At 48.8% G+C, this 25,570-nt stretch overlaps 1 protein-coding gene and 1 long non-coding RNA gene across 3 annotated transcripts in view; one reads left to right on the top strand and one right to left on the bottom strand.

Annotated features, from left to right (window-relative positions):
* Positions 1-897: 897 nt before the first annotated feature.
* LOC130834784 (uncharacterized) lies at positions 898-24,158 on the top strand. The gene is made up of 4 exons (XR_009048763.1): positions 898-3,287; positions 5,244-5,467; positions 6,401-6,711; positions 23,276-24,158. It is a non-coding gene; the product is annotated as an uncharacterized LOC130834784 (long non-coding RNA).
* Positions 23,234-25,570, bottom strand: part of RAB7A (RAB7A, member RAS oncogene family) — a 61,700-nt gene continuing 59,363 nt past the window's right edge. For both annotated transcript variants that reach the window (XM_057705564.1, XM_057705566.1), the window contains exon 6: positions 23,234-24,635. In XM_057705564.1, coding sequence (XP_057561547.1) covers positions 24,540-24,635 — 96 coding nt within the window. In that variant the 3' untranslated portion in view covers positions 23,234-24,539. The remainder of the gene's footprint in view (positions 24,636-25,570) is intronic.

Here is a 25,570-nt window from a genome sequence, read left to right as displayed (position 1 = left end):
CTTTAACATGTTTTTCTTCACAGCACTTAATCTCTACTTGAGCTTTTGCCTTTATAGCCTAGTCTCTCCCCCCCGCCCTGAGTCAGCTTGTCTGGCATGTGGGTCACCAGGTCCTCTGTACTTGGCACACAGTAGATGCTCAATAAACATTTGTTTGAATAAGGGACAAAGAAAGGGCTCCCACACCGGTTACAGAAACTCGGCCTCCGCTCTTCTGCCCAGGGTACTGAAGTGCGTGCCTGGAGAGCTTGGGGGTGAGGACCAAGACAGCGTCTTCCCCTGCCCTCTCCCGCATCCTAGGCCTTCGCCTTCCATGAGTGAGCAGTTGGCTCAACTGGAGGAACAAGCGTTTCAAACGGGAGCGAGGATGGGGCCTTCGGGCAGCTTTCCATGTGGGGAGTGGGGACAGTTCTTGGGAAGGACAAAGTCTGCACCCCTAGGGTAAGTAACGACTACAGCCGGGGGTCAATCGCTGTGGAGGCCTTTGGGGACAGAACGTAAAAAGATCCCCGAGATGCTGGGAAAGGATGCTCGTCTCTGCTTCAGGGGGAGTGGGAGCAGGAGCCCAGCCCCTGTGTTTTCTGCCGCCCGAGTGCCCTCCTGGCTACGGAGGGGCGCCGCGCGGTCCCACCCACGCCCCCAGCCCTGCCGCGCCCGCCTGCCTCCTGCCCCGCCGGTGCGGTGCGGCTGGACCACAGGGCGGGTCACTGCGCTCCGCACGCAGGCGGGCGTTGGGCGCGCGCCTCGCCCCGTCTCCATGGAGACCGCGCGGGCGCCTCCCAACCGTCCCCAGCTGCGAGCCTCCGGGGACGCGCGCTGCTCCGGGCCGGGCAACATTTCCAGACGCGCGGATCCTAAAACCCGGAGACGCGTGTTAACATACGGGCCCCCAGACGCCCTTCTCCACAGGCCCAGGGAGTGGCGTGGGGGTCTTTCATTTAACAAGGGGGGTCGTACGTTCGACGATGCGACAGGTTTGGGGAAGGAAGTGACTGAGAGATTGGACTCTTGGGTATTGTCTCTGGTCCAGGACCTGCACTGGGGCTTTCCTGCTGCACGTCCTCCTGAGGCCTTACTGAGGCTTCCCTGGAAGGCGTCAAGGCCAGACGCAGGACGTTGTTCCCTGGGCACAGATCCCCCCCAGTCACTTGTCCCGCACCAGGCTGCACTGGAGGAGGCTCTGAGATGAGGTTGTGTGGAGGACGCTGTGAGGCCCTCCTCTCCAAGGGCAGCCGCCGGGGACCGCTTCTTCCCACATCTCAGCCAAGCTATGGCAGAAGCTCTGCAGAGCTGACGGTGATCTTTGATCTCTGCCTGGGAGGCTCAGAGAACAGCCTAGGCCACGTCTGGGCTGCTGGTCTCCCCACAAGTCCCCTGCACAGATCTTTCGATGTCCACAGCTCCAATGGAGGACTGGCCTACCTGAGAGCAGACTTCTCCCGGGATCTGGCCAAGTGACAGCTGGTGCACACTTGACCTGCCATCACACCAGCCAGCAGAGCTGGCTTCCAGAATGACCTACATTTTAACCGGTCCTCACTGGCCATTCCTGATGCTGCCTTCAAGGCCTGTACAGTCGGCACCTGCTGCCCTTAGCATGTCCGGAATCCACACCACCAGCCGCTGTGGTGACACTGGACACTGGGGACCAGAGCTTCCCAGACTTGCCTGATGGTAATGGTGTGTCCTTATGTGGGACGACCACACTCCACACCTCTGCGCCTTTCTTGTCCATGCCACCTGTTCCTCTGTCTGGGATGCTTTTCTATTCAGATTTTGTCCCAGGGAACAAAAACAAAAATGCAAACCAAAACAGAAGACAAAAGCATTACTTGTATCTGTCGCAGGGTCCGCAGACTGACAGGCCTACCTGTCAGGTAGAAAACATCAATGAGTGAGGTGGTTTGCGAGGGAGCGGTGTCCTGGGTGGCACGGTGAGTGCATGAGGGGGCGGCGAGAGTAGGCCCCGCTGCTGTGCCAGGCAGAGGGCAGGCCCAGGGCTGCACAACACTCTGAAGAGAAGTGGGAAAACGGTGTTTTTTAGTATGTAATCTCTTGATTTGTTCTTTAGAGTATTCAGAATTCAGATTAAAGAAAAAACTGCAGGAAGTAAAACAAGGCACTGCTGCAGCTCAGGGTTGGCCTGGGTTGCTGCCCTGAACGTCAGCGCAGGTCCAGCCCCGTCTGCCCAGGATCTCGTGGAAACTCCACTGAAACCTGCTGTGTGCAGACCCCCTGGCTGCCCTCTGCGTGGGCCTGAGCCCCAGAGGGCCTTCTGTGTTACTGGCTGGCTGGGGGCTCCTCAGGGTGGGACCCTGCCAGGCCCAGCTCCTTCACCTGCTTCTCCCTGAGAAGCCAGGGCTGCCCCAAGATTCTTTTTCTTTAAGATTTTGGTTTTTCGAATATGCACCAATTTGAAAGTCTTTATTGAATTTGTTACAGTATTGCTTCTGTATTATGTTTTGGTGTTTTTGGCTGCGAGACGTGGGATCTAGATCTTGGCTCCCCTACCAGGGATCAAACCTGCACCCCTTGCATTGGGAGGCGAAGTCTTAACCGCTAGACCGCTAGGCAAGTCCCTGCACAAAGATTCTTTACCAAACTGTTCCCAGAACCCAGTCTAGAAGGAGGTGTGGAGGGAGGCGGGTCTCTGGGCCTCTCACCACGGTGTGCCAGGCTGGCCGTGGGGGCACGCTTCCCCCTTTCCTTTGGCCCCAGACCTGGGAGCGGATTTTCTCAAAGGCTCCTCCAACCCCCTGAACCTAGAGGTCAGGGCAGAAAGAGCAGCACAGCCACCTGGCATCCAAGGCAGCTCCCGGCAACCTCCAACCCCGGCTCACACCAGCACCGGAATTCCCAGACTCAGCCCTGAAAATCCACACCTAGCTCCTGGCCCCTTTCCGGGTGGTGTATGTGCTAACTAGCCACCTGCATTTGTGTATAAACCAGCGGTCAGCTCGGGGGCCCTGCTGTTCCAGGGAGCCCTTGCCGCCCCCACCTCTGGGGGGGGCACAGCGAGGGGCTGTTCCGCAGGCTTCAGGCTTTGCCTGAGAAAGGAGAGGGGTTTCTCTTTTTCCCTTTCCAAAAACACATAAAGCAGACATAGAAATCAGCCACTGTGGCTTCGAGTCCTTGTCCGTCATCTCGCAGGGCCACGGAGGCGGGAACACGGCGACCACGAGGACCCCCCTCCCTGGTTCTGTAAGGCGCCTGCAGCCGAGGCCTCTGCTGAGCGGTCACCATCCAGAAGCGCGGTTCTCAGCCTGGCTGCACGCTCAGGTCCCCCGGTGAGCTTTAAAAATAAAAAACACCAGTGCCTTCTCCAAGGGCAGTTAAATCCAAAGCACCCAAGGCAGGGCCCGGGCATGAGGAGTTTTTTCTTCCAGTTTATTGGGGTATACGCGACGGACAGGAGGATTTTAAAATGCTCTGGGCCCCCAGGGAGTCTAGGGCGACACCAGAAGACCGAGTGGCGCACACCTGCCTTGGGGCGTCCAGTTTCCAGGATGCCGGGTGGGTGAGAGCCACCCCAAGGGCTGACGGTTGAGTCTGGGAGGAAAGGGAAGCTTCCGCAGCCCCCTGCCCTGGGGCGTTTCTCAGGGGAACGGAGGGTGCCTGCGGGACGTTCTTGGCCCCCTCTGCCTCCTCCTCCTTCAGGTAGTGAGTGAGGCTGGCAGGCCTTGCCCCTGGGCTCTTTCAGAGCTCCACGGCCACCCGCCGCTCCCTCCCACGCCTTGGAAGAAGCTTGTGTTCTCTGTCCTCACCGGGGAGTAGCTGCAGAGGTCAGAGCTAGAAGGAGCCGTCCTGTGTGCGGTGTGGCTTTTCCCGCCACAGGCGCGGATGCTGGAAGGGCAGCCCTCGCGGGGAGAAGGAAGGGGCGGGGGGACGTTTGCGAGCCAGGGCTCCTGGGCTTCGGTGAGGCTGAGCCCTCCCTTCAGGTTTATGGGCTTTAGATACTAATTGACCTTTTTATACAGCTCAGCAGTTTCCTTTTTTTCCTTTTTTTAAAAAACAAAAATAACATGCATGTAACAACATTTAGCATTTTAACCATTTTTCAGTGTACAGTTCAGGGTCATAACATCTACTCGCCACTGTTTATTTCCAGAATTTTTCCGTCATCCCTTACGTAAACTCTGTACCAGCTACAGGGCTTTTCCCCATGCCCACAACATCTATTTTTGGTTGATAGGATTTTTCCTATTCTAGCTCCTGCATCTAAGTGAAGTCATACAATATATATCCTAGGTCAGGTTTGTTTTACTTAGTGTAATGGCTTCAGGGTTCATCCACGTTGCAGGGTGCTTCAGACTTTATTCCCTTTCTGTGGCTGAATAGTATTCCATGGTACGTGTACACCATGTCTTGTTCACCCCTCACCTGTTGCTGGACGCTGGATGGTCTCCACCTTGTAGCTGTTGGGAATGATAGTTCTGTGAACACGCTGTACCAGTATCTCTCTGAGTCCCAGCTTGCTGTTCTTTTGGGTAAATACCTAGGAGTGGAACGGCTGGGTCATGTGGTAATTCTGTCTTCTAATTTTTGTGGAATGACTAAACTGTTTTCCACGCAGCTGTACCATTTTGCATCACCTCCATGTGCACAAAGGTTCCAATTTCTCCACATCATTGGGAACACTTATTTTGTTTGTTTTGTTTTGAATAATAGCCATACTGCTAGGTGTAAAGTGGTTTTGATTTGCATTTCCCAAACGACTGCTGACATTGAGCATCTTTTCAAGTTATCAGCCACCTGTGTATCTTCTTTCTATTCAAGTCTTTTGACCTTTTTTAAGAAAAAAATTTTATTTGTTTATTCATTTTGACTGCACCAGGTCTTAGTTGCAACACGCAGTATCTTTAGTTCTGGTGTGGGGACTCTTAGTCCCCATGCATGGCATGCATGTGGGTTCTAGTTCCCCAACCAGGAGTGAAACCCAGGCCCCGTGCATTGAGCACGGAGTGGCACCCACTGGACCACCGGGAAGTCCCTTTTGACTGTTTTATTTTTTAAATAAATTTTTTTATTTATTAGCTATGTTGGGTCTTTGTTGCTGTGTGTGGGCTTTTGTTAGCTGTGGCAAGCGCAGGCTACTCTTCTTTGCAGTGTGCAGGCTTCTCATTATATGAGTTTCAGGTGTGCCACACGGTTCGCTGTATACACTGTGAAATGATCACAGCTAAGTGCAGTCAAATCTGTCACCATACACAGCTACACAACTTTTTTTTTCCTTCTGATGACAGCTTTTAAGAGCCACACTCTTGGCGACACCGCAGGGAATCCGTAGGTGAATCCATTTCACCCGTAAGCTGCCGTGACATCCAAGCGCTTTTAATTGTTGCTACAGAAAGACTCGCGTGGCCTCCGCGCAGCTGCAGCTCGGAGCCTAAGCAACGCGTTTGCCCGAGCTGTCTTCCAGACGCTCGCAGCCAGCTGCCCCTTGTTTGAGCCGAGCCGGTTAAAACTGGTGAGGGCCACGGACCGCCCCCCCCGCACGGGCAGGCGCGGTTCTCCACGGGGTGACCACGGGGTGAGCGTCTGAACCTGCGGAGGCCGGCAGCCTCGCGCCCCTCTCCCATCCCCTGCCCCGCCCCCCCACGCGCGCCCCCTCCCGTCCCCTGCCCCGCCCCCCACGCGCGCCCCCTCCCATCACCTTCCCCGCCCCCCACGCGCGCCCCCTCCCATCACCTTCCGCGCCCCCTCCCGTCTCCTTGCCCGCCCCCCCATGCGCGCCCCCATCACCTGCCCCGCCCCCCACGCGCGCCCCTCTCCCATCACCTGCCCCGCCCCCCACGCGCGCCCTCTCCCGTCCCCTGCCCCGCCCCCCCCACGCGCGGACCCCGCCCTGCTGCTCGCGTCCTTCTCCCCCCTAGCCCCTCGCCCGCCAGCGCCCGCGCGAGGCTTGCTCCCAGGCCTCCCACGTGTCCAGGCGCCTGCGATTAACTCCGGTCGCCGTCCCGGGCGTGACACCCCAGGAGCACCCTGACAGCGGGGAGCCGGTCCCTCTTGACCGCCCCAGGCGTGCCGCCCGCCCGCAGCCCCCGGCCCCCGGCCACATCCCGGCGGCGCCGTCTGTGAGCTCGGCTCCTCCGCTTCCTCCCGGGTTCCGCGGCGGAGGCGAGCGCGCGCGGCGTCACGCCGGCCGTTCCCCCGCGCGGCCGTGCCCGTCGGGGTCCCCGCGCGCGGCCAGCGCCTCCCCTCTGTCCGCTCCCCTGCCGCCGGGCGTCCGGGACGCGGCCCCGTCCGGCCGTGGCGAACAGCGCTGCGGGCAACGTGCGGTGCGGGCGCGCTTCGGAGCGGTGTTCTCACTTCCTTCGGGCACACACCGAGCAGGGGAATGGCCGGACGGGTGGGTAGTTCTCTTTGCACGTTTCTAAGTTCTTGTTTTCCTTTTCTGCAGAGCCTTGCGTTGAGGGCTGACTGAGTGGATCGCGGCGAGGGAGCTGCTGCGCCGCCTGCGCGGCCCCCACCCGGAAGGCGGTCGTCTGCCAGCGGTTCAGCACCAGGTGCCCCGTGAAGCTGTTTCCTTTGAGGAACCTGCATCCTCTCCTCCATTCCCACCGGCAGCGCACGAGGGCTCGCTTGTCCACATCGTCACCAACACGTCTTATTTCTCGTCTTTGAGGAACAGCCATTTCCACAGGTGTGCGCTGGTACCTCGTGGTTTTGACTGGCTTTCCTGATGGCTAGTGACGTGGAGCATCTTTTCAGGTACCTGTGGGCCATTTGTGTGTCTTTGGAGAAATGCCTATTCAGATCCTTTGTCCATTTTTAAATTGGATTGTTTGTTGTGTTCTTGAGTTGTGTGAGTTTTTAAATATATTTTTGGATATTAACCTCTTATCGGACATATGATTCGCAGATAGCTCCTCCCATTCCGTAGGTGGCTTTTTCATTGTGTTCACGGTTTCCTTTGCAGAAACTTTTTAGTTGAATTTTTTTCAAATGCTTTTCCTGCATCAGTTGAGATGATCATGTTTTTTTTGTCTCCATCCTATAAATGTACTGATAGGCTTTCAAATGTGGAACCATCCTTCATTTTAGGAATGAGCTCCACTTGGGTGTAGCGCATAATGCTTTTAAAATGCTTTCGCAGTTTCCCTTTTTCCAGTGAAAATAGCCACAGAATCAGTGACCTTATAGGATTCTGGTGATCCCCAGGGTAACCTCAGTTGATCTCAGAGTTGGAGGATCCTATCCCAGGGCCAGGAATGGGGGGTGGCAGACAGTTTCCCTGTCCTTCCGCAGCCGCTGGACAAGAGAACCCCACACAGGCCTTTCCGGCGTGGAGGGATGCCTGGAGAGCGCCAGGTCCTTTTCTGATCTGACAGCCATGATACACATGCAGCCCCCACTGCAGTCAGTTGGCCTTTCCTCCCCTGTCGCCAGGGCTTTATTGCAGCCCTTACCCCTCCTCCCCCCGGGTCTAAAGCAGGGACTCGCAGTTTGCCCATGAGCTAGACTAAACCCTAAGTGGGTCACTGGCTGCTTTGCCTGGAGTGCCGAGCGGCGGGCCACCTCCAGCCCTGCAGCGCCAACTGAGGCAGGACCCGCGACAGGGAGGAGCGCGGAGGGCCGGGCTGACGCTCGCTTCTCTCGCAGACGGAGCCCACCTGGCAGAGCAGCCCGCCCGCCCCTCGCTCCACCTCAGCACCGGAGTCGGATCACAGGCTGCGTGGCCGTCGCGTGCAGCTGGCACATGGGGGAGGCAGGCATGCGTGCGCTGCGGCGGGTCCTCAATTAGAGGTCACTAGGAGCAGCTGGAAAGCTGGGCGGCCTGGTTATCTGCCAACTTAAAGATACTGATGGAGGGACTTCCCTGGCCGTCCAGTGGTTCAGACTCTGCACTTCCACTGCAGGGGGCGCGGGTTCAATCCCTGGTCGGCGAACTAAGATTCTGTATGCTGCGTGGTACAGCCAAAAACAAAACAAAACAAAAAACTGGTGAGATGTGCGTAGGGAAGTGGACCAAAGACATACATGCACGACTGCAGGGTAGTGGTGGTGGTCAGGAAAGCGAGTGCATATTCGAGATCCTTAATTTTTTTTTTAGGCAAAATCTTCTGTCTCTTAGGAACCAGCAGTGAGCTGTACACATAATTGAAGCCCATAAATATTTAGGGAAATGTTTCTGCACCAGTTTGACGCTGGCTACACATTAGAATCACCTGGAGAGGTTTTACGAGGACACCTGGGCCCCCAGCCCAGCACCCTAAAGTCCAGCAAAATTCGGTGGTGTCCGGGCCCTCAGTCGATTCTACTACACAGGCAGCCTCGAGAGAAAGGACGCTTCTCCCAGCCCACTCTCGGCAAGAGCTTAGCTTGTTTTCTCCTCTTTACAGAGAGTAGTTCGTACCTTACAAGGTTTTTAAGGATCAAAACAAGTCAGGAAACGGAACCTGGCATTACGCCAGCTTTAAGACATAAAGCAAAGTTAGTGACAGACATGGGAGCTGGCATGCAGGCAGGACTTGTCAGGGGCTGAATGTGTCCCCTCTGAATCCACATGTTGAATTCCTAGTTCCCGTACCTTACAGTGTGACTGTTTTTGGAGACAGGATCTTAGAGGGCAGTTAGGTTAAAATGAGGTCACTAGGTGCCCTAACCCAATATGACTGGTGTCCTCATAAGAGATGAGGACAAGACAGGCCCAGAGGGACAAGCATGTGAGGACCCAGGGAGAAGCTGCCCATCTACAAGCAGGGAGAGAGGCCTCAAAAGCAACAGATTCTGCCGACACCTTGATCTCAGGTTTCTATCCTCCAAAACCATGAGAAATTCTGTGGGTTAAGCCACTCAAACCGTGGTATTTGTAACGGCCGGCCTAGCAAACTAACATAGGACACGTCCAAGAAAAGAGCCACATGACCAAGAACAGCATGGAAGGTGGCATGTAGATCTGGAAGGTGACAGTAGTTGGGGACCCAGGAAAGGCCCCTAGGAAGGCAGACACATTGCGGTCAGTCGCTTCACGAGGTCGAGTTCAAGGTGTGGCAGGTCTATGATCATCGGTGACGACGAGGGCGGGAGTGAGGAAAAGGGTCAGAGTCAGGGTTAAGGTCACTTTTAAGGACAAGATCACTTTGAGGTTGGGGCAATTCAAACTGTGGGTGAGGTCTGTCCAAAGGGTGGTTAAAATCAAGGTTAAGGTAAAGTTCAAGGTCAGAATGGATCATTGTCAGTACAACGGCAGGATCAGTTAGGTTTGTTTTGTTTTGTTTTACAATAAACTGCATATGTTTAGAGCGTACAATTGGGTATCCCAGTCTCCCAATTCATCCCGCCCCAACCTTGCCCCCGCTTTCCCCCTTTGGTGTCCATATGTTTGTTCTCTACATCTGTGTCTCTATTTCTGCCTTGCACACCGGTTGATTTGTACCATTTTTCTATAGTCCACATATATGTGTTAATATACAGTATTCGTTTTTCTCTTTCTGACTCACTTTACTCTGTATGACAGTCTCTAGGTCCATCCACGTCTCTACAAATGTCCCAGTTTCATTGCTTTTTACAGCTGAGTAATATTCCATTGTATGTATGTACCACATCTTCTGTATCCATTCACCTGTTGATGGACATTTAGGTTGCTTCCATGTCCTGGCTATTGTAAATAGTGCTGCAATGAACATTGGAGTGCATGTGTCTTTTTGAATGATGGTGTTCTCTGGGTATATGCCCAGCAGTGGGATTGCTGGGTCATATGGTAGTTCTATTTTTGTTTTTTCAAGGAACCTGCATACTGTTCTCCATAGTGGCTGTATCAATTTACATTCCCACCAGCAGTGCAAGAGCGTTCCCTTCTCCACACCCTCTCCAGCATTTACTGTTTGTCGATTTTCTGATGATGCCCATTCTAACCGGTGTGAGGTGATACCTCATTGCAGTTTTGATTTGCATTTCTCTAATAATTAGTGATGTAGAGCAGCTTTTCATGTGCCTCTTGGCCATCCGTATGTCCTCTTTGGAGAAAGGCCTATTTAGGTCTTCTGCCCATTTTTGGATTGGGTTGTTTGTTTTTTTGATATTGATAAACTGTTTATATATTTTGGAGATTAATCCTTTGTCTGTTGATTCGTTTGCAAATATTTTCTCCCATTCTGAGGGTTGTTTTTTCGTCTTGCTTATAGTTTCCTTTGCTGCGCAGAAGCTTTGAAGTTTCATTAGGTCCCACTTATTTGTTTTTGTTTTTATTTCCATTACTCTAGGGGGTGGATCAAAAAAGATCTTGCTGTGATTTACGTCGAAGAGTGTTCTTCCTATGTTTTCCTCTAGGAGTTTTATAGCGTCTGGCCTTATATTTAGGTCTTTCACCCATTTGGAGTTTATTTTTGTGTATGGTGTTAGGAAGTGTTCTAATTTCATTCTTTTCCATGTAACTGTCCAGTTTTCCCAGCACCACTTATTGAAGAGGCTGCATTTTCTCCATTGTATATGCTTGGCTCTTTTGTCATAGATTAGTTGACCATAGTTTATGTCTGGGCTTTCTATCCTGTTCCATTGATCTATATTTCTGTTTTTGTGCCAGTACCATACTGTCTTGATTGCTGTAGCCTTGTAGTATAGCCTGAAGTCAGGAAGCCTGACTCCACCAACTCCATCTTTCCTTCTCAAGATTGCTTTGGCTATTCGGGGTCTTTTGCGTTTCCATACAAATCATAAGATTTCTTGTTCTAGTTCTGTGAAAAATGCCATTGGTAATTTGATCGGGATTGCATTGAATCTGTAAATTGCTTTGGGTAGTATAGTCATTTTCACAACGTTGATTCTTCCAATCCAAGAACATGGTATGTCCCTCCATCTGTTTGTGTCATCTTTGATTTCTTTCATCAGTGTCTTATAGTTTTCTGAGTACAGGTCTTTTACCTCCTTGGTTAGGTTTATTCCTAGGTATTTTATTCTTTTTGTTGCAATGGTGAATGGGATTGTTTCCTTAATTTCTCTTTCTGATCTTTCATTGTTAGTGCATAGAAATGCAAGAGATTTCTGTGTGTTAATTTTGTATCCTGCAACTTTACCAAATTCATTGATTAGCTCAAGTAGTTTTCTGGTGGCATCTTTAGGATTTTTTATGTATAGTATCATGTCATCTGCAAACAGTGACAGTTTTACTTCTTCTTTTCCAATTTGGATTCCTTTGATTTCTTTTTCTTCTCTAATTGCTGTGGCAAGGACTTCCAAAACAATGTTGAATAGTAGTGGCGAGAGTGGACATCCTTGTCTTGTTCCTGATCTTAGAGGGAATGCTTGCAGTTTTTCACCATTGAGAATGATGTTTGCTGTGGGTATGTCGTATATGGCCTTTATTGTGTTGAGGTAGGTTCCCTCTATGCCCACCTTCTGGAGAGTTTTTATCATAAATGGGTGTTGAATTTTGTCAAAAGCTTTTTCTGCATCTATTGAGATGATCATGTGGTTTTTATCCTTCAATTTGTTAATAACATGGTGTATCACATTGATTGATTTGCATATATTGAAGAATCCTTGCATTCCAGGGATAAACCCCACTTGATCATGGTGTGTGATCCTTTTAATGTGTTGTTGGATTCTGTTAGCTAGTACTTTGTTGAGGATTTTTGCATCTAAATTCATCAGTGATATTGGTCTGTAGTTTTCTTTTTTTTGTAGTATCTTTGTCTGGTTTTGGTGTCAGGGTGATGGTGGCCTCATAAAATGAGTTTGGGAGTGTTCCTTCCTCTGCAATGTTTTGGAAGAATTTGAGAAGGATGGGTGTTAGCTCTTCTCTAAATGTTTGATAAAATTCACCTGTGAATCCATCTGGTCCTGGACTTTTGTTTGTTGGGAGATTTTTAATCACAGTTTCAATTTCATTACTTGTGATTGGTCTGTTCATATTTTCTATTTCTTCCTGATTCAGTCTTGGAAGGTTATACCTTTCTAAGAATCTGTCCATTTCATCCAGGTTGTCCATTTTATTGGCATATAGTTGCTTGTAGTAGTCTCTTAGGGTGCTTTATATTTCTGTGGTGTCCATTGTAACTTTTCCTGTTTCATTTCTAATTTTATTGATTTGAGTCCTCTCCCTCTTTTTTTTGATGAGTCTTGCTAGAGGTGTATCAATTTTATTTATCTTCTCAAAGAACCAGCTTTTAGTTTTATTGATTTTTGCTGTTGTTTTCTTTGTTTCTATTTCATTTATTTCTGCCCTGATCTTTATGATTTCTCTCTGTCTACTAACTTTGGGTTTGGTTTGCTCTTCTTTCTCTAGTTTCTTTAGGTGTAAGGTTAGATTGTTTATTTGGGATTTCTCTTGTTTCTTGAGGTAGGATTGTATCTCTATAAACTTCCCTCTTAGAACTGCCTTTGCTGCATCCCATAGGTTTTGGATCATTGTGTTTTCATTGTCATTTGTCTCTAGGTATTTTTTGATTTCCTCTTTGATTTATTCAGTGATCTCTTGGTTATTTAGTAGCGTATTGTTTAGCCTCCATGTGTTTGTGTTTTTTACACTTTTTTTCCTGTAGTTGATTTCTAATCTCATAGCGTTGTGGTCAGAAAAGATGCTTGATACGATTTCAATTTTCTTAAATTTACCAAGGCTTGATTTATGACCCAAAATGTGATCTCTCCTGGAGAATGTTCCATGTGCACTTGAGGAGAATGTGTAATCTGCTGTTTTTGGATGTAATGTCCTATAGATATCTATTTAATCAAGCTGATTTATTGTGTCATTTAAAGTTTGTGTTTCCTTATTCATTTTCTGTGTGGATGATCTGTCCATTGGTGTCAGTGGGGTGTTAAAATCCCCCACTATGATTGTGTTACTGTCGATTTCCTCTTTCATAGTTGTTAGCATTTGCCTTATGTATTGAGGTGCTCCTATATTGGGTGCATATATATTTATAATTGTTACCTCTTCTTCATGGATTGATCCCTCAATCTTTATGTAGTGTCCTTTCTTGTCTCTTGTAACATTCTTTATTTTAAAGTCTATTTTATCTGATATGAGTATTGATGCTTCAGCTTTCTTTTGATTTCCATTTGCATGGAATATCTTTTTCCATCCCCTCACTTTCAGTCTGTATGTGTGCCTAGGTCTGAAGTGGGTCTCTTGTAGACAGCATATATATGGGTCTTGTTTTTGTATCCATTCAGCCAGTCTGTGTCTTTTGGTTGGGGCATTTAGTCCATTTACATTTAAGGTAATTATTGATATGTATGTACCTATTACCATTTTCTTAATTGTTGTGTTTATGTTTTTGTAGGTCCTTTTTTTCTCTTATATTTCCCGCTTGGAGAAGTTCCTTTAGCATTTGTTGTAGGGCTGGTTTGGTGGTGCTGAATTCTCTTAGCTGTTGCTTGTGTATAAAGCTTTTGATTTCTTCGTCGAATCTGAATGAGATCCTTGCTGGGTAGAGTATTCTTTTTTTTTTTTTTTTTTTTTTTTTTGGGGTAGAGTATTCTTGGTTGTAGGTTCTTCCCTTTCATCACTTTAAATATATCGTGCCACTCCCTTCTGGCTTGCAGAGTTTCTGCTGAGAAATCAGCTGTTGACCTGATGGGAGTTCCCTTGTATGTTATTTGTGGTTTTTCCCCTGTTGCTTTTAATAACTTTTCTCTGCCTTTAATTTTTGTCATTTTGACTACGATGTTTCTCCTTGGATTTATCCTGCCTGAGACACTCTGTGCTTCCTGGACTTGGGTAGCTCTTTCCTTTCCCATGTTAGGGAAGTTTTCAACTATAATCTCTTCCAATATTTTTTCAGGTCCTTTCTCTCTCTCTTCTCCTTCTGGGACCCCTATAATGCGAATGTTGGTGCATTTAATGTTGTCCCAGAGGTCTCTTAGGCTGTCTTCCGTTCTTTTCATTCTTCTTTCTTTATTCTTTTCTGCATCAGTGATTATCACCATTTTGTCTCCCAGGTCACTTATTCTCCCTTCCGCCTCAGTTAATCTGCTATTGGTTCCTTCTCGTATATTTTTCAGTTATTGTGTTGCATATCTCTGTTTGTTTGCTCTTTAATTCTTCTAGGTCTTTGGTAAACTTTTCTTGCAACTTTTTGATCTTTGCATCCAGTCTTTTTTCAAAGTCCTGGATCATCTTCACCATCATTATTCTGAATTCCTTTTCCGGAAGAGTGCCTATCTCCTCTTCATTTAGTTGCTTTTCTGGGGTTTTATCCTGTCCGTTCATCTGGTACAAAGTCCTCTGATTTTTCATCTTCTCTTTCTGTGGCTGTGGTTTTCAGTTCCACAAGACGAAATACTGCTGATACTGCTTGATTCTGCTGTCTGCCTTCTTGTGGAGGAAGCTATCTAGGAGGCTTGTGGGTGCTTCCTGATGGGAGGGACTGATGGTGGGTAGGGCTGGGTGGGTGGAGCTCAGTAAACTTTAATCCAATTTGGTGGGCGGGGCTCAGTGACACTTTAATCTGCTTGTCTGCCAATGGGTGGGGCTGTGTTCCCACCCTGGTGGTTGTTTGGCCTGGGGCGACCCAGCACTGGTGCTTACAGGCTCTTTGGTGGGGCTAAAGGCAGACTCTGGGAGGGCTCATGCCAATAAGCACTTTTCAGAACCTCTGCTGCCAGTGCCCCTGTCTCCTTGGTGAGCCACAGCTGCCCCCCACCTCTGCAGGCAACCCTCCAACACCAGCAGGTAGGTCTGGTTCAGTCTCCTATGGGGTCACTGCTCCTTCCCCCTGGGTCCTGGTGAGCACACTTTTTTGTGTGCCCTCCAAGGGTGGAGTCTCTGTTTCCCCCAGTCCTGTGGAGGTCCTGCAATCAAATCCCACTGGCTTTCAAAGTCTGATTCTCTGGGGATTCCTCCTTCCGCTGCTGGACTCCCAGGTTGGGAAGCCTGACGTGGGGCTCAGAACCCTCACTTTAGTGGGTGGACTTCTGTGGTGTAACTGTTCTCCAGCTTGTGAGTCACCCACCCAGCATTTATGGGATGTGATTTTAACACAATAGCACCCCTCCTACTGTCTCATTGCAGCTTCTCCTTTGTCTCTGGATGTGGGGTGTCTTTTTTGAAGAGGTCCAGTGTCTTTCTGTCCATGATTGTTCAGCAGTTCGTTGTGATTCCGGTGCTCTTGCAGGAGGGAGTGAGCGCACGTCCTCCTACTCCGCCACTTGATTCTCCTCTCAGGTTATTTTGAGGTCAAACTGAGAAAGGTCAGGATGGTTGTCAGTGTTAAGGGCAGGGGTCAAGGTCAGGTTCAAAACAAAGGCAAGACATGGTCATAATGATGTTCAGGGCCAGAATCAGACTTAGGTTAAAGGAAAAACTCAAATTCCCTTCAAAGTTAAGGTGATTCTGGGGCTTCCCTGGCCATCCAGTGGTTAGGAGGCAGTGCCCTCACTGCCAGGCCTGGGTTCAATTCCTGGTGGGGGAACTGAGATCCCGGAAGCCATGTGGTGAGGCCAAAAAACAAAAAAAAACCCCATGAAACTTAGGGTAAGATCAGAATGCTGGTTGGCATCAGGTCAAAGGTCTGAACAAGACTAAGGCTTAGGGCCAGGGTCGAAGTCATTTTAAGTCCAGGGCAGCTCAAAGTCAGGACTATCACCAGGGACAGGATGACAGGTTCAAGGAGAAGCGTAAACTTAGGGCATGACATGAGCAGGGTGATTCAGGTTCAAGGTCATGAAAAGCATCCGTGTCAGTGTTTGGTTCAATATCAGTCAAGGTCAGTTTCAAGGAGAAGTTAAAGATGAGGACAAAATATGGCAAGGGTGGTAACAGGACAAGGCTCAGAATCAGGGCCTGGTTCAGGGCCCCTCCCTCCCTCCCTCCCTCTCGCCTTCCTTCCTTCCATCCATAAGAAATCTTTACTAACCTTTGATTCATTTTTCCTTATTCCAAAGATAATGATTAATGACAATAATAATTTCTTGTAAGTAGAACACTTAATGCTTACAAGTGTTTCCATATGAGTAGGCTACAGATTAAAAAAATAGTATTTAAAAAAAATAGTATTGGGCCCCTGAATTATTTAATTTATTTTTAATTGAAGTATAGTTTTTTTGTATTCTTTATATAAAATTATTTATTTATGTATTTATTGGCTGTGTTGGGTCTTCATTGCTGCCCACAGGCTTTCTCTAGTTGTGGTGAGTGGGGGCTACTCTTAGTTGTGGTGTGTGGGCTTCTTATTGTGGTGGCTTCTCTTTTGTTGAGCATGGGCTCTGGGTGAGCGAGCTTTAGTAGTTGCGGCACATGGGCTCAGTAGTTGTGGTGCACAGGCTCAGTTGCTCGGTGGCATGTGGAATCTTCCCAGCCCAGGGATCTAACCCGTGTCCCCTGCATTGGCAGGCAGATTCTTAACCACTGCACCACCAGGGAAGCCCCTGTGCTATATTTTAGATTCCACACCTAAGTGACATCATACAGTATTTTTCTTTCTGTTTCTGACTTACTTCACTTAGTATGATCATCTCTAGTTGCATCCCTGTTACTGTAAATGGCATTATTTTGTTCTTTTTTATGGCTGAGTAACATTTCATTGTATCTTTATCCATTCATCTGTAGATGGACATTTAGGTTGTTTCCATGTCTTTCTTGGCTATTGTGAATAGTGCTGCTAGGAACACTGGGGTACATGTTAATCTTTCTGAATTATAGTTTTGTCTGGGTATATGCCCAGGAGTGGGATTGCTGGATCATATGGTAATTCAAGTTCTAGTTCTAGTTTTTTGAGGAGCCTCCATACTGTTTCCCGTAGTGGCTGCACCAGTTTCCCATGAACAGAGTGCAGGATGGTTCCCTTTTCTCCACATCCTCTCCAATATTTGTTATTTGTAGACTTTTTATAATTTTTTTTTAAATTTTATTTATTACTTATTTTGGCCGCGTTGGGTCTTTGTTGCTGTACACAAGCTTTCTCTAGTTGTGGGAAGTGGGGGTTACTCTTCGTTGTGGTGTGAGGGCTTCTCATTGTGGTGGCTTCTCTTGTTGCGGAGCATGGGCTCTAGGTGCACTGGCTTCAGTAGTTGTGGCACGTAGGCTCAATAGTTGTGGTGCGGAGGCTCAGTAGTTGTGACGCATAGGCTTAGTTACTCTGCGGCATGTGGGATCTTCCTAGACCAGGGATCAAACCCATGTCCCCTGCATTGGCAGGCGGATTCTTAACCACTGCACCACCAGAGAATCCCCTGTTGACTTTTTAATGATGGCCATTCTGACTGGTGTGAAGTGGTACCTCATTGTAGTTTTGATTTGCATTTTTCTAACAATTAGTAATGCTGAGCATCTTTTCATGTGCCTACTGGCTATCTGTATGTCTTGTTTGGAGAAATGTCTGTTAGGGTCGTGTGCCCATTTTTCAATTGGGTTGTTTGTGTTTTGTTGAGTTATATGAACTGTTTGTATATTTTGGAGATTAAGCCTTTGTCTGTCACATCATTTGCAAATATTGATATTTTCTCCTGTTTTGTAGGTTGTCTTTTGTTTGTTTTTTGCGCAGCATGTGGGATCTTAGTTCCCTGACCAGGGTTCAAACCTGTGTCCCCTGCAGTGAAAGTGTGGAGTCTTAACCACTGAACCACCAGGGAAGTCCCTGTGTTTTGTGTTTTTTAAATGGTTTACTTTGCTGTGCAGAAAGCTTGTAGGTTTGATTGGCTCCCATTTATTTTTGTTTTGATGTCTGTTGCCTCGGAAGACTGACATAAGAAAACACTGGTACAATTTACATCAGGGAATGTTTTGCCTAAGTTCTTCTAGGAGTTCTGTGCTGTCATATCTTACCTTAAAGGCTTTAACTCATTTTGAGTTTATTTTTGTACATGGTGTGAAGATGTGTTCTGACTGCATTGATTTACATGCAGCTGTCCAGCGTCCCCAGCACTGCTGAAGAGTGTCTTTCTCCCATTGTATATTCTTTCCTCCTTTATTGAAGATTAATTGACTGTAGGTGTGTAGGTTTATTTCTGGATTCTCTATTCTTATTTATTTAGTTGGTTGTGCCGGCTCTTAGTTGCTGCAGGCAAGCTCCTTAGTTGCGGCATGCGAACTCTTCGTTGCAACATGCATGTGGGATCTAGTTCCCCGACCAGGGATCAAACCCCGGCCCCCTGCATTGGGAGCGCAGAGTCTTATCCACTGTGCCACCAGGGAAGTCCCCGGCCTCTCTGTTCTGTTCCATTGATCTGTACGTCTGTGTTTGTACCAGTACCACTGTGTTTGTTTTTTGTTGTTGTTGTTTTTTAATTATTTATTGGCTGTGTTGGGTCTTTGTTGCTGCACACAGGCTTTTTCTAGTTGTGGTGAGTGGGCGGCCACTCCTCGTCGTGGTGTGCAGGCTCCTCATTGCTGTGGCTTCTCTTGTTGTGGAGCGCGGGCTCCAGGCATGTGGTCCCCAGCAGTTGGGGCATATGGGCTCAGTAGTTGTGGCTTACAGGCTCTAGAGCACAGGCTCAATGGTTGTGGTGCATGGGCTTAGTTGCTCCATGGCATGTGGGATCTTCCTAGAGCAGGGATTGAACCTGTGTCCCCTGCATTGGCAGACGGATTCCCAACCGCTGCGCCACCAGGGAAGTGTTTTGATTGCTGTTGCTTTGTAGTGTTGTCTGAAGTCTGGGAGAGCTTTGTCTTTTGCCTCAGGATTGCTTTGGCAATTTTGGGTCCTTTACGGTTCCATATAAATTTCTGGATTGTTTTATTTCTGTGAGAAGTGTCTTGGAAATCTTGATAGGCATCGAATTAAATCTGTAGATTGCTTTGGGTAGAATTGCCATTTTAACAATATTAATTCTTCCAATCCGAAAGCATGGAATATCTTTCCATTTCTTTGAATCCTCTTTAATTTCCTTTATTAATGTTTTATAGTTCTCAGCATCTAAGTCTTTCACCTCCTGGGTCAGGTTTATTACTAGGTTTGTTTGTTTTATTTTGGTGCTATTTTAAGGCATTTTTTTTCATGTGTACTGTTTTTTAAAAGTCTTTATTGAGTTTGTCACAGTATTGCTTCTGTTTCATGTTGTTTTGTTTTGTCCGTGAGGCATGTGGGATTCTAGCTCCCCGACCAGGGATGGAACCTGCACCCCCTGCAGTGGAGTGGCAGAGTCTTAACCACTGGAGCACCAGCGAAGTCCCTGCAACCGGCTTCTGAATGTTGTCTTGTATCCTGCTAGTTTGCTGAATTTCATTTATTAGATCTGGTAGTTTTTGTGTGGATTCTGTATACAGTATCATGTCACTTGCATATAGTGACAATTTTACCTCTTCCTTTCCAGTGTGGATACCTTTTATTACTTATCCTTGTCTGGTTGCTGTGGCAAGGCCTTCCAGTGCTGTGTGGGACTGAAGTGGTGAGAGGGCATCTTTGTCTTCTCCCAGGTTTTAGCTGGAAGGCTTTTAGCTCTTCACCGTTAAGTATTATATTGACTGTAGGTTTGTCATAAATGGCTTTTATTATGTTGAGATATGTTCCCTCTGTTCTCAGTTTGGTAAGAGTTTTTTCATGAATGGATGTTGAATTTTGTCAAATGCTTTTTCTGCATCTATTGAGATGATCATGTGGTTTGTTACTTTTGTTAATGTGGTGTATCACATTGATTTTGCAAATGCTGAACCATCCTTGTGAACTTGGGATCAAAGTTGGGATCGTGGTGTATGATCTTTTTTATGTGTTGTTGGATTTGGTTTGCTAATAATTTGTTGAGAGTTTTTGCATCTGTATTCAGAGATATTGGCCTGCAGTTTTCTTTTTTGGTGGTGTTCTTTTTTGTGGTTGAGAAATATTTCAGTGTTTACATGTACCACATCTTCTTTATCCAGTCATCTGTCGATGGACATTTAAGTTGCTTCCATGTCTTGGCTGTTGTAAATAGTGCTGCTATGAACATAGGGGTGCATGTGTCTTTTTGAATTAGTTTCTTCTGGATATACACCCAGGAGTGGGAGTGCAGGATCACATGGTAATTGTATTTTCAGTTTTGTGAGGAATCTTCATACTGTTCTCTATAGTGGCTGCACCAGCTTACATTCCCACCAACCGTGTAGGAGCTTCCCTTTTTCCCACACGCTCTGTAGCATTTGTTATTTGTAGACTTTTTTTTTTTCCTTTAAAGAATAGCTCTCTTTATTTTTTAAATTTTGTTTATTTTTTGGCCCCGCACGTGCAAGATCTTAGTTCCCCGACCAGGGATCGAACCTGTGCCCCTTGCAATAGAAGCGTGCAGTCCTAACCACTGGACCACCAGGGAATTCCTGTAGACTTTCTGATGAAGGCCATTCTGACCGGTGTGAGGTGATACCTCATTGTAGTTTTGATTTGCATTTCTCTAATAATTAGTGATGTGGAGCAGCTTTTCATGTGCCTCTTGGCCATCCGTATGTCTTTTCAGAAGTGTCTGTTAACATCTGCTGCCCATTTTTCGATTGGGTTGGTTGGTTTTTGTTGTTGTTGAGCTATACAGGGCCACTTTCAAATGTGAGATCAAGTTCTTGGTTATCTGAAATCCAATGAGGATTAAGGTCAGGGTAACTGTCAGGTTCAAGGTCCAGTTCAAGATCAGATTGAAAAGAGACAGAACATTGGATCAAGGTCAGGTTACAGGTTAATTTGAAAGCTAAACCAAGGTCACAAGGGGATTATGGTCAGGAACATCTGTGTATGAGGCACAAGAGTGGAGCTGAGAAGTTCAAGATTACAATTAGTAACTCAGTGTGAGAGGCTGGCAGCATGACCTGGGTCAGGAGTGAGCATCAACTTGAAGGCAAACTTCAAGATGATCAAGTTCAAGGACAAGTTCAGCACTGAGGTTGGTAAACGTGCAGCATCAGGAGGGTCATTCCAAGTTTGTAACATAAGTGTGACTCAGGGTTAAGTTTAGGTCCAGGTCACAATTAGGGCAATTCATGAGGAACACACGTTCACAGGGTGAGACATTAAATCAGGGTCAGGCTTAAGGTCAGCTTCAACATAAAGGTTCGGTGTGAGGTAAAGTAAGAAGTCAACCTAAAATCAGGACAAGACGTGGTTGGAATGTTTCAAGGTCATTTCAAGGCAAAGAAGTGCGAGGTCCAGGAAGATCTTGAAGGTCATGATGCAGGTGAGAGGTTCAACCTTAGAGTGTGTCTGGCTGAGAATCAGGGTCTGGGGCAGGATGAATGAAACAAGATGCACAGACTCAGCAACAGGCGTCCACCGCAACCGCAAGCTCGTGCTGAGAGTCCGAGGCGATTAGGATAAGCCTAGCGAGTGGTGAGGAGGGGAACCCGCGAGCAAGCTCAGCCCAGCCGCTGCTCGTTAGCGTGCACCGCAAGGGACCTGCGTTCAGCTCCAGGCCGCACTCACCTCCCTAGTGCTGCTGCAGAGCGCAGCCATCAAGTCATCAGGTGCAGACAAGCTCAGCCTCAGGCCTTCTTCTCACAGGTAAAACCTCATTCACTGGTGGTCTGTGTGAACATGAACCTAAGCAATGCAACACACCTTCACGGAAAGGCACGTTCTTACCGAGGTCGGAGGGATCAGGATCAACCTGAATAGGGACTGGGTGAGAATTCCCGTGAGTGCAGCGAGGCCAGTCCCAGACTCCCTCTGGCGTGTTGGGGTGAACTGCATGCGAGCACAGCGGTGCACGTCCACATGCACACAGTGGGTTTGCACCCAGCTGCGGCGCCCCTGAGGTGTCTGCTATCGGTGCAGCACATCATTCCCACTCTGCTCGAGCACCTTCCTCGTTTGTCAGAACAGACTGGGGTGAATGTCTCAGTTCACATTCTCTGGGAGGCAGAGCAAATTCAAACGAACCCAAGCAATATTACTGAAAAGAACGTGCACCAGTGCAAACACTCCAAATCCCATTCTCCTCAAAAGCAAATGTCACTGCTTGTTGGAGCAAACTTGTTTCTCCCAAAAGGTCAGCACGTGCTGATGGTGACCCTTAGTAGGAATATAGGAAAAGATACTTTATTAGTGCAGAGTTCAGTCTCAGCCTTACTTCTTACTATGGTTAAGCCAAGTCTCCCGAAGCAGAGCTGTTATGTGCAGAGTTTAGGCATGTAAGGTGACATCAAGGCCAGCCGGACACTGGGGTGATGGGACAGCAAGTGGATTCGTTCCAGGCTGGAGAGTAAGGTGGCCAGAGTAGGTGGGGTTCACTGTTAGGTCATTTCAAGGGGGACCGTGTTTAGGACAATTGTCGGTGACAAGATGAAGCTGAGATCAGTCAAGGTCGGTTCAAAGTCAAATTTACAACTGGCTAGCTAGGGACTTCCCTGGTGGTCCAGCACTTAAGACTTCGCCTTGTAATGAAGGGGGTGTGGGTTCCATCCCTGGTGGGGGAGCTAAGATCCCACATGCCTCATGGCCAAAAAACAAACTAAAACATAAAACAGAAGCAGTACTGTATCAAATTCAATGAAGACTTTTACAATGGTCCACATCAAAAAAAAAACTTAAAAAAAAAAAGACCCAAAAAAACAGCCAGCTGTGGTTGGGATCAGGGCCACAAGGTTAGGTTCAAGATCACTTCAAAATAAGGCAGGTCGGTGTACGGGGGATCATCAGTTTCAGGATATGGTCAGGGTCAGAGGTCACAGTCCATCTCTGCCTACGTTCAGGCCAGGACCAGAAGGACCCTGTCTGAGAACAGCAGCCGGGCCCCCCGCTGGGACGGACGCCGCTCAAGTCCAACGGCACACCCACCAAGCCCAGCCTGGGAAACAGCAGCAGAGAAGAGGCAAGCTGTGTGCCACGACCGCGGCGGAGCAGTGGCTGAGCTTCCTGGGTGAGCCCGGAGCCGGCGCGAGGAAGGAACCCACTGAGGGGTGGAGCCACGCAGAATCCGGAGGCTGAGTCTGTAAAACCGATGGCATCCCACGGACAGAAACGTGACTACCTCGTACAGCTGGTCCTGGGCGGCACCTACGCGGCCCCAGCTGTGGCTTCCCTATGCTGCAGAATGGGCCCCTGCTGCCCCACCTTCCCGTCCTGTGACAAATCAGAAATCCAGAACTACATGATGGCCAAGCATTAGCCACCACAGCAGTTACAAAGCAAGACAGCAGAAAGGCCGAGTCACACCCCCGCAGGCTGGACGCGGTCCTTGGGTCACCAGCTTGTGGTTGCTCCTCTGAAGGAACGATGCTCTCCATTCAGGGTCCCTGGCCTGTGCCCCCAGCCATTAAAAATTCAAAAGAGAAAAGCCAGGGACAGGTACTGCAGGGCTGGACAGGAGAAGGCCTTCCTGCCCCAGCGGCCTGCGGGCCCAGGAAAAGCAATGGCGGCAATCAGCTACCAGGGGAAGAAAGGGCGCAGACAGACGGTCTTTGTTGTTACATTTTATTGGCATCACGCTCGTCTCTTTACAGAAGAACCTGGCCCACACCCTAGAATGCAGGCTCTGGAGAGAGGGAGGTGCTCTGAGAAGAAGCTGCAGCGCGGGCAGGTCCTGGTGCAGAGCTGCCGGGCTCCACCCCCAGGACACGGGGAAGTCACGGGGCGGGCAGTGCTGGGGAGTCGGTGGGGAGGAGGAGAAAAGGTTTGCTCACCTAAGGATGCCACAACCCCAAAAGGAGCGCCTTCTAGAACAAAGGTAAAGTCACTAGGACGGGGTGGTAGGGTTTTCCTTTCCCTCGTGGACGTGGATGCTGATCTAATAGGGGAGTTTCAAAGTGTGGAGCGGGGGGAACAAAAGAAAAGTGAGAGTTTTAATTTCTGAAACAGCTGTTTCTCCATTGCACACACCATGGTATTATGCAAATCAACCTCTTGGAAAATTTAGATACAGAAGGGAACTAGACAATTTCCCCCCAGAGAGATGAAAAGCTTTTTGGCTCTGAAGTCTTTGATAAAAGGCGTACGTAATTCTCGTGTCTACTGTACAGAATACTGCCTCCAGCTGGGCCTCTTGGGTCTGAGCTGCTAAACACTCTGTGACCCAGACAGGGTTCAAGCCTCCATCTTTACGCCTGCATCACAGGACTTAACACGTAATCCAAGAATTTCTTACACTAATTTATACATTTTTAATTGGTTGCATATATTAACATGTACTATAAGATTCTTTTCTAAGAAGCATTACATAATAAATGGGTACTGTAAAAAGATCTGATTAGTTAAAAGTAACAAGCATTAACAGATACATACAAAACTCAGCCTGACCAGACTGGGTGTGAGCCTGTAATGCAGCGCAGGGCACGGCCTTCCCGAGTGGTAGCCTTCACGGGGGTGAGGGGAGTGGGGGGGGGGGGGGGTAAAAAGACCACAAGACGGTTAAAAAAATCAGAACTAATTAGACACAGATTAACTGTAAACAGTTCTCTCTCTCCAGTGGACAAGAAGAAGCTTCCGATGCCAACTCCACACCGGGACGTTTCTGCAGCCGGCCCGTCCTGCGGCCACGCGAGGGCTGACGCGGGGGCCCCGTTGGAGCCGTCACGGGCCTCGGCTGTGGAGTCTGTCTGTGTCAGGTGTGTGTGTGTGCGCGCACGCGCAGGGGAGAGTGTGGTTGGGGGGTTCTTTTGGCAGCTGGATGTGAGAGATGACTCTGTGGAGAGGAGAGGGGCTCGTGGTGGAAGGCCTACGTGTGTTCTTGGTTCGTGAAGGACTCTGTGCTCTGCTCTCTCCGCCCCTTCAGCAGCTGCAGGTTTCCGCCGAGGCCTTGGCCCGGTCGTTCTTGTCCAGTTTGATGGGCTCAGGGAATTCATTGTACAGCTCCACCTCTGTTTCCTGGGCAGGGAGAAAGAAGACAGGCGGGTCACTCCGGGCCTGGGGGACAACTCCTGAGCTGAGCCCGGGCAGATGTGGGGGGGGGGTGGGGGGTGGCAGAAGGCGCTCAACCTGCCAAGGCGAAGCGAGGAGAAGACAGGACAAGGCGACACAGGAGCAGGCAGGACATGGCTGATGTGTCCTCCCCCTGACGGCAACCTGGGGCCCACCGCCTGCTCTGGAGGCTTCGGCTGAGTAGGCAGCCTCTCCCGTGGCCTGGGCCAGCGCTGCCACGGGGCGCCGTGGCTGGAGCTGAACTCCAGCCCCCCTCAGCCCCCAGCTCCCTGCCTGCTCTCATCTTTCTGGATTCCTTTTCTTCCAGAGGTTTAGGAGGGCTTGTCTCTTAACACTGCACATGTGAAGCCCAGCCAAGGATGACTCCCTGTCTGTGGGGTCACAGGACAAAGACTGGCGTAAGTTCAGCAAGGAGCAGCTTTCTACTTCCTGGTGTAGAAAAATCATTTGTCACTTAAACACTGAGCACCTGTGTGTCAAGACCTGTTCAAGGATTTGGAGGTAAAGCAAAAGTTTCTATCCATCAGAAGTTCTCTAGGAAGATTCATTGCATCCACAACTGCTATAAAAGTAAAAGCCTGTAGGACTACCTACTTTGAAAAAACAGCTCTGCTGAGAGTATACAGCACAGAGTGTGTGTGCCGTGTGGTTCAGTATCCCAAGTGGCACCCGTCACTACGCTCTGGTGCCAGGACATTTCCATCACCCCCAAAAGAAAGTCTGCACCGCCAGCGGTCACTCCCATCCCTACCGATGCCCTAAGCCCTTCACTAACTCTCACCTGCTTTCTGTCCTAACAGGGCGTCCTCACCGGAAATGGGATTTGCTGGCACGCTGACGAGGGGCTTCTGGCCCCAGGACTGAGAGAAAATAAAAGCCTG

This window comes from Hippopotamus amphibius, chromosome 13 (assembly GCF_030028045.1).
Source record: "Hippopotamus amphibius kiboko isolate mHipAmp2 chromosome 13, mHipAmp2.hap2, whole genome shotgun sequence".
Lineage (NCBI taxonomy): Eukaryota > Metazoa > Chordata > Mammalia > Artiodactyla > Hippopotamidae > Hippopotamus > Hippopotamus amphibius.
The sequence above is the reverse complement of the archived record's forward strand: the minus strand, read 5'-3'. Positions and strand labels throughout refer to the sequence as shown.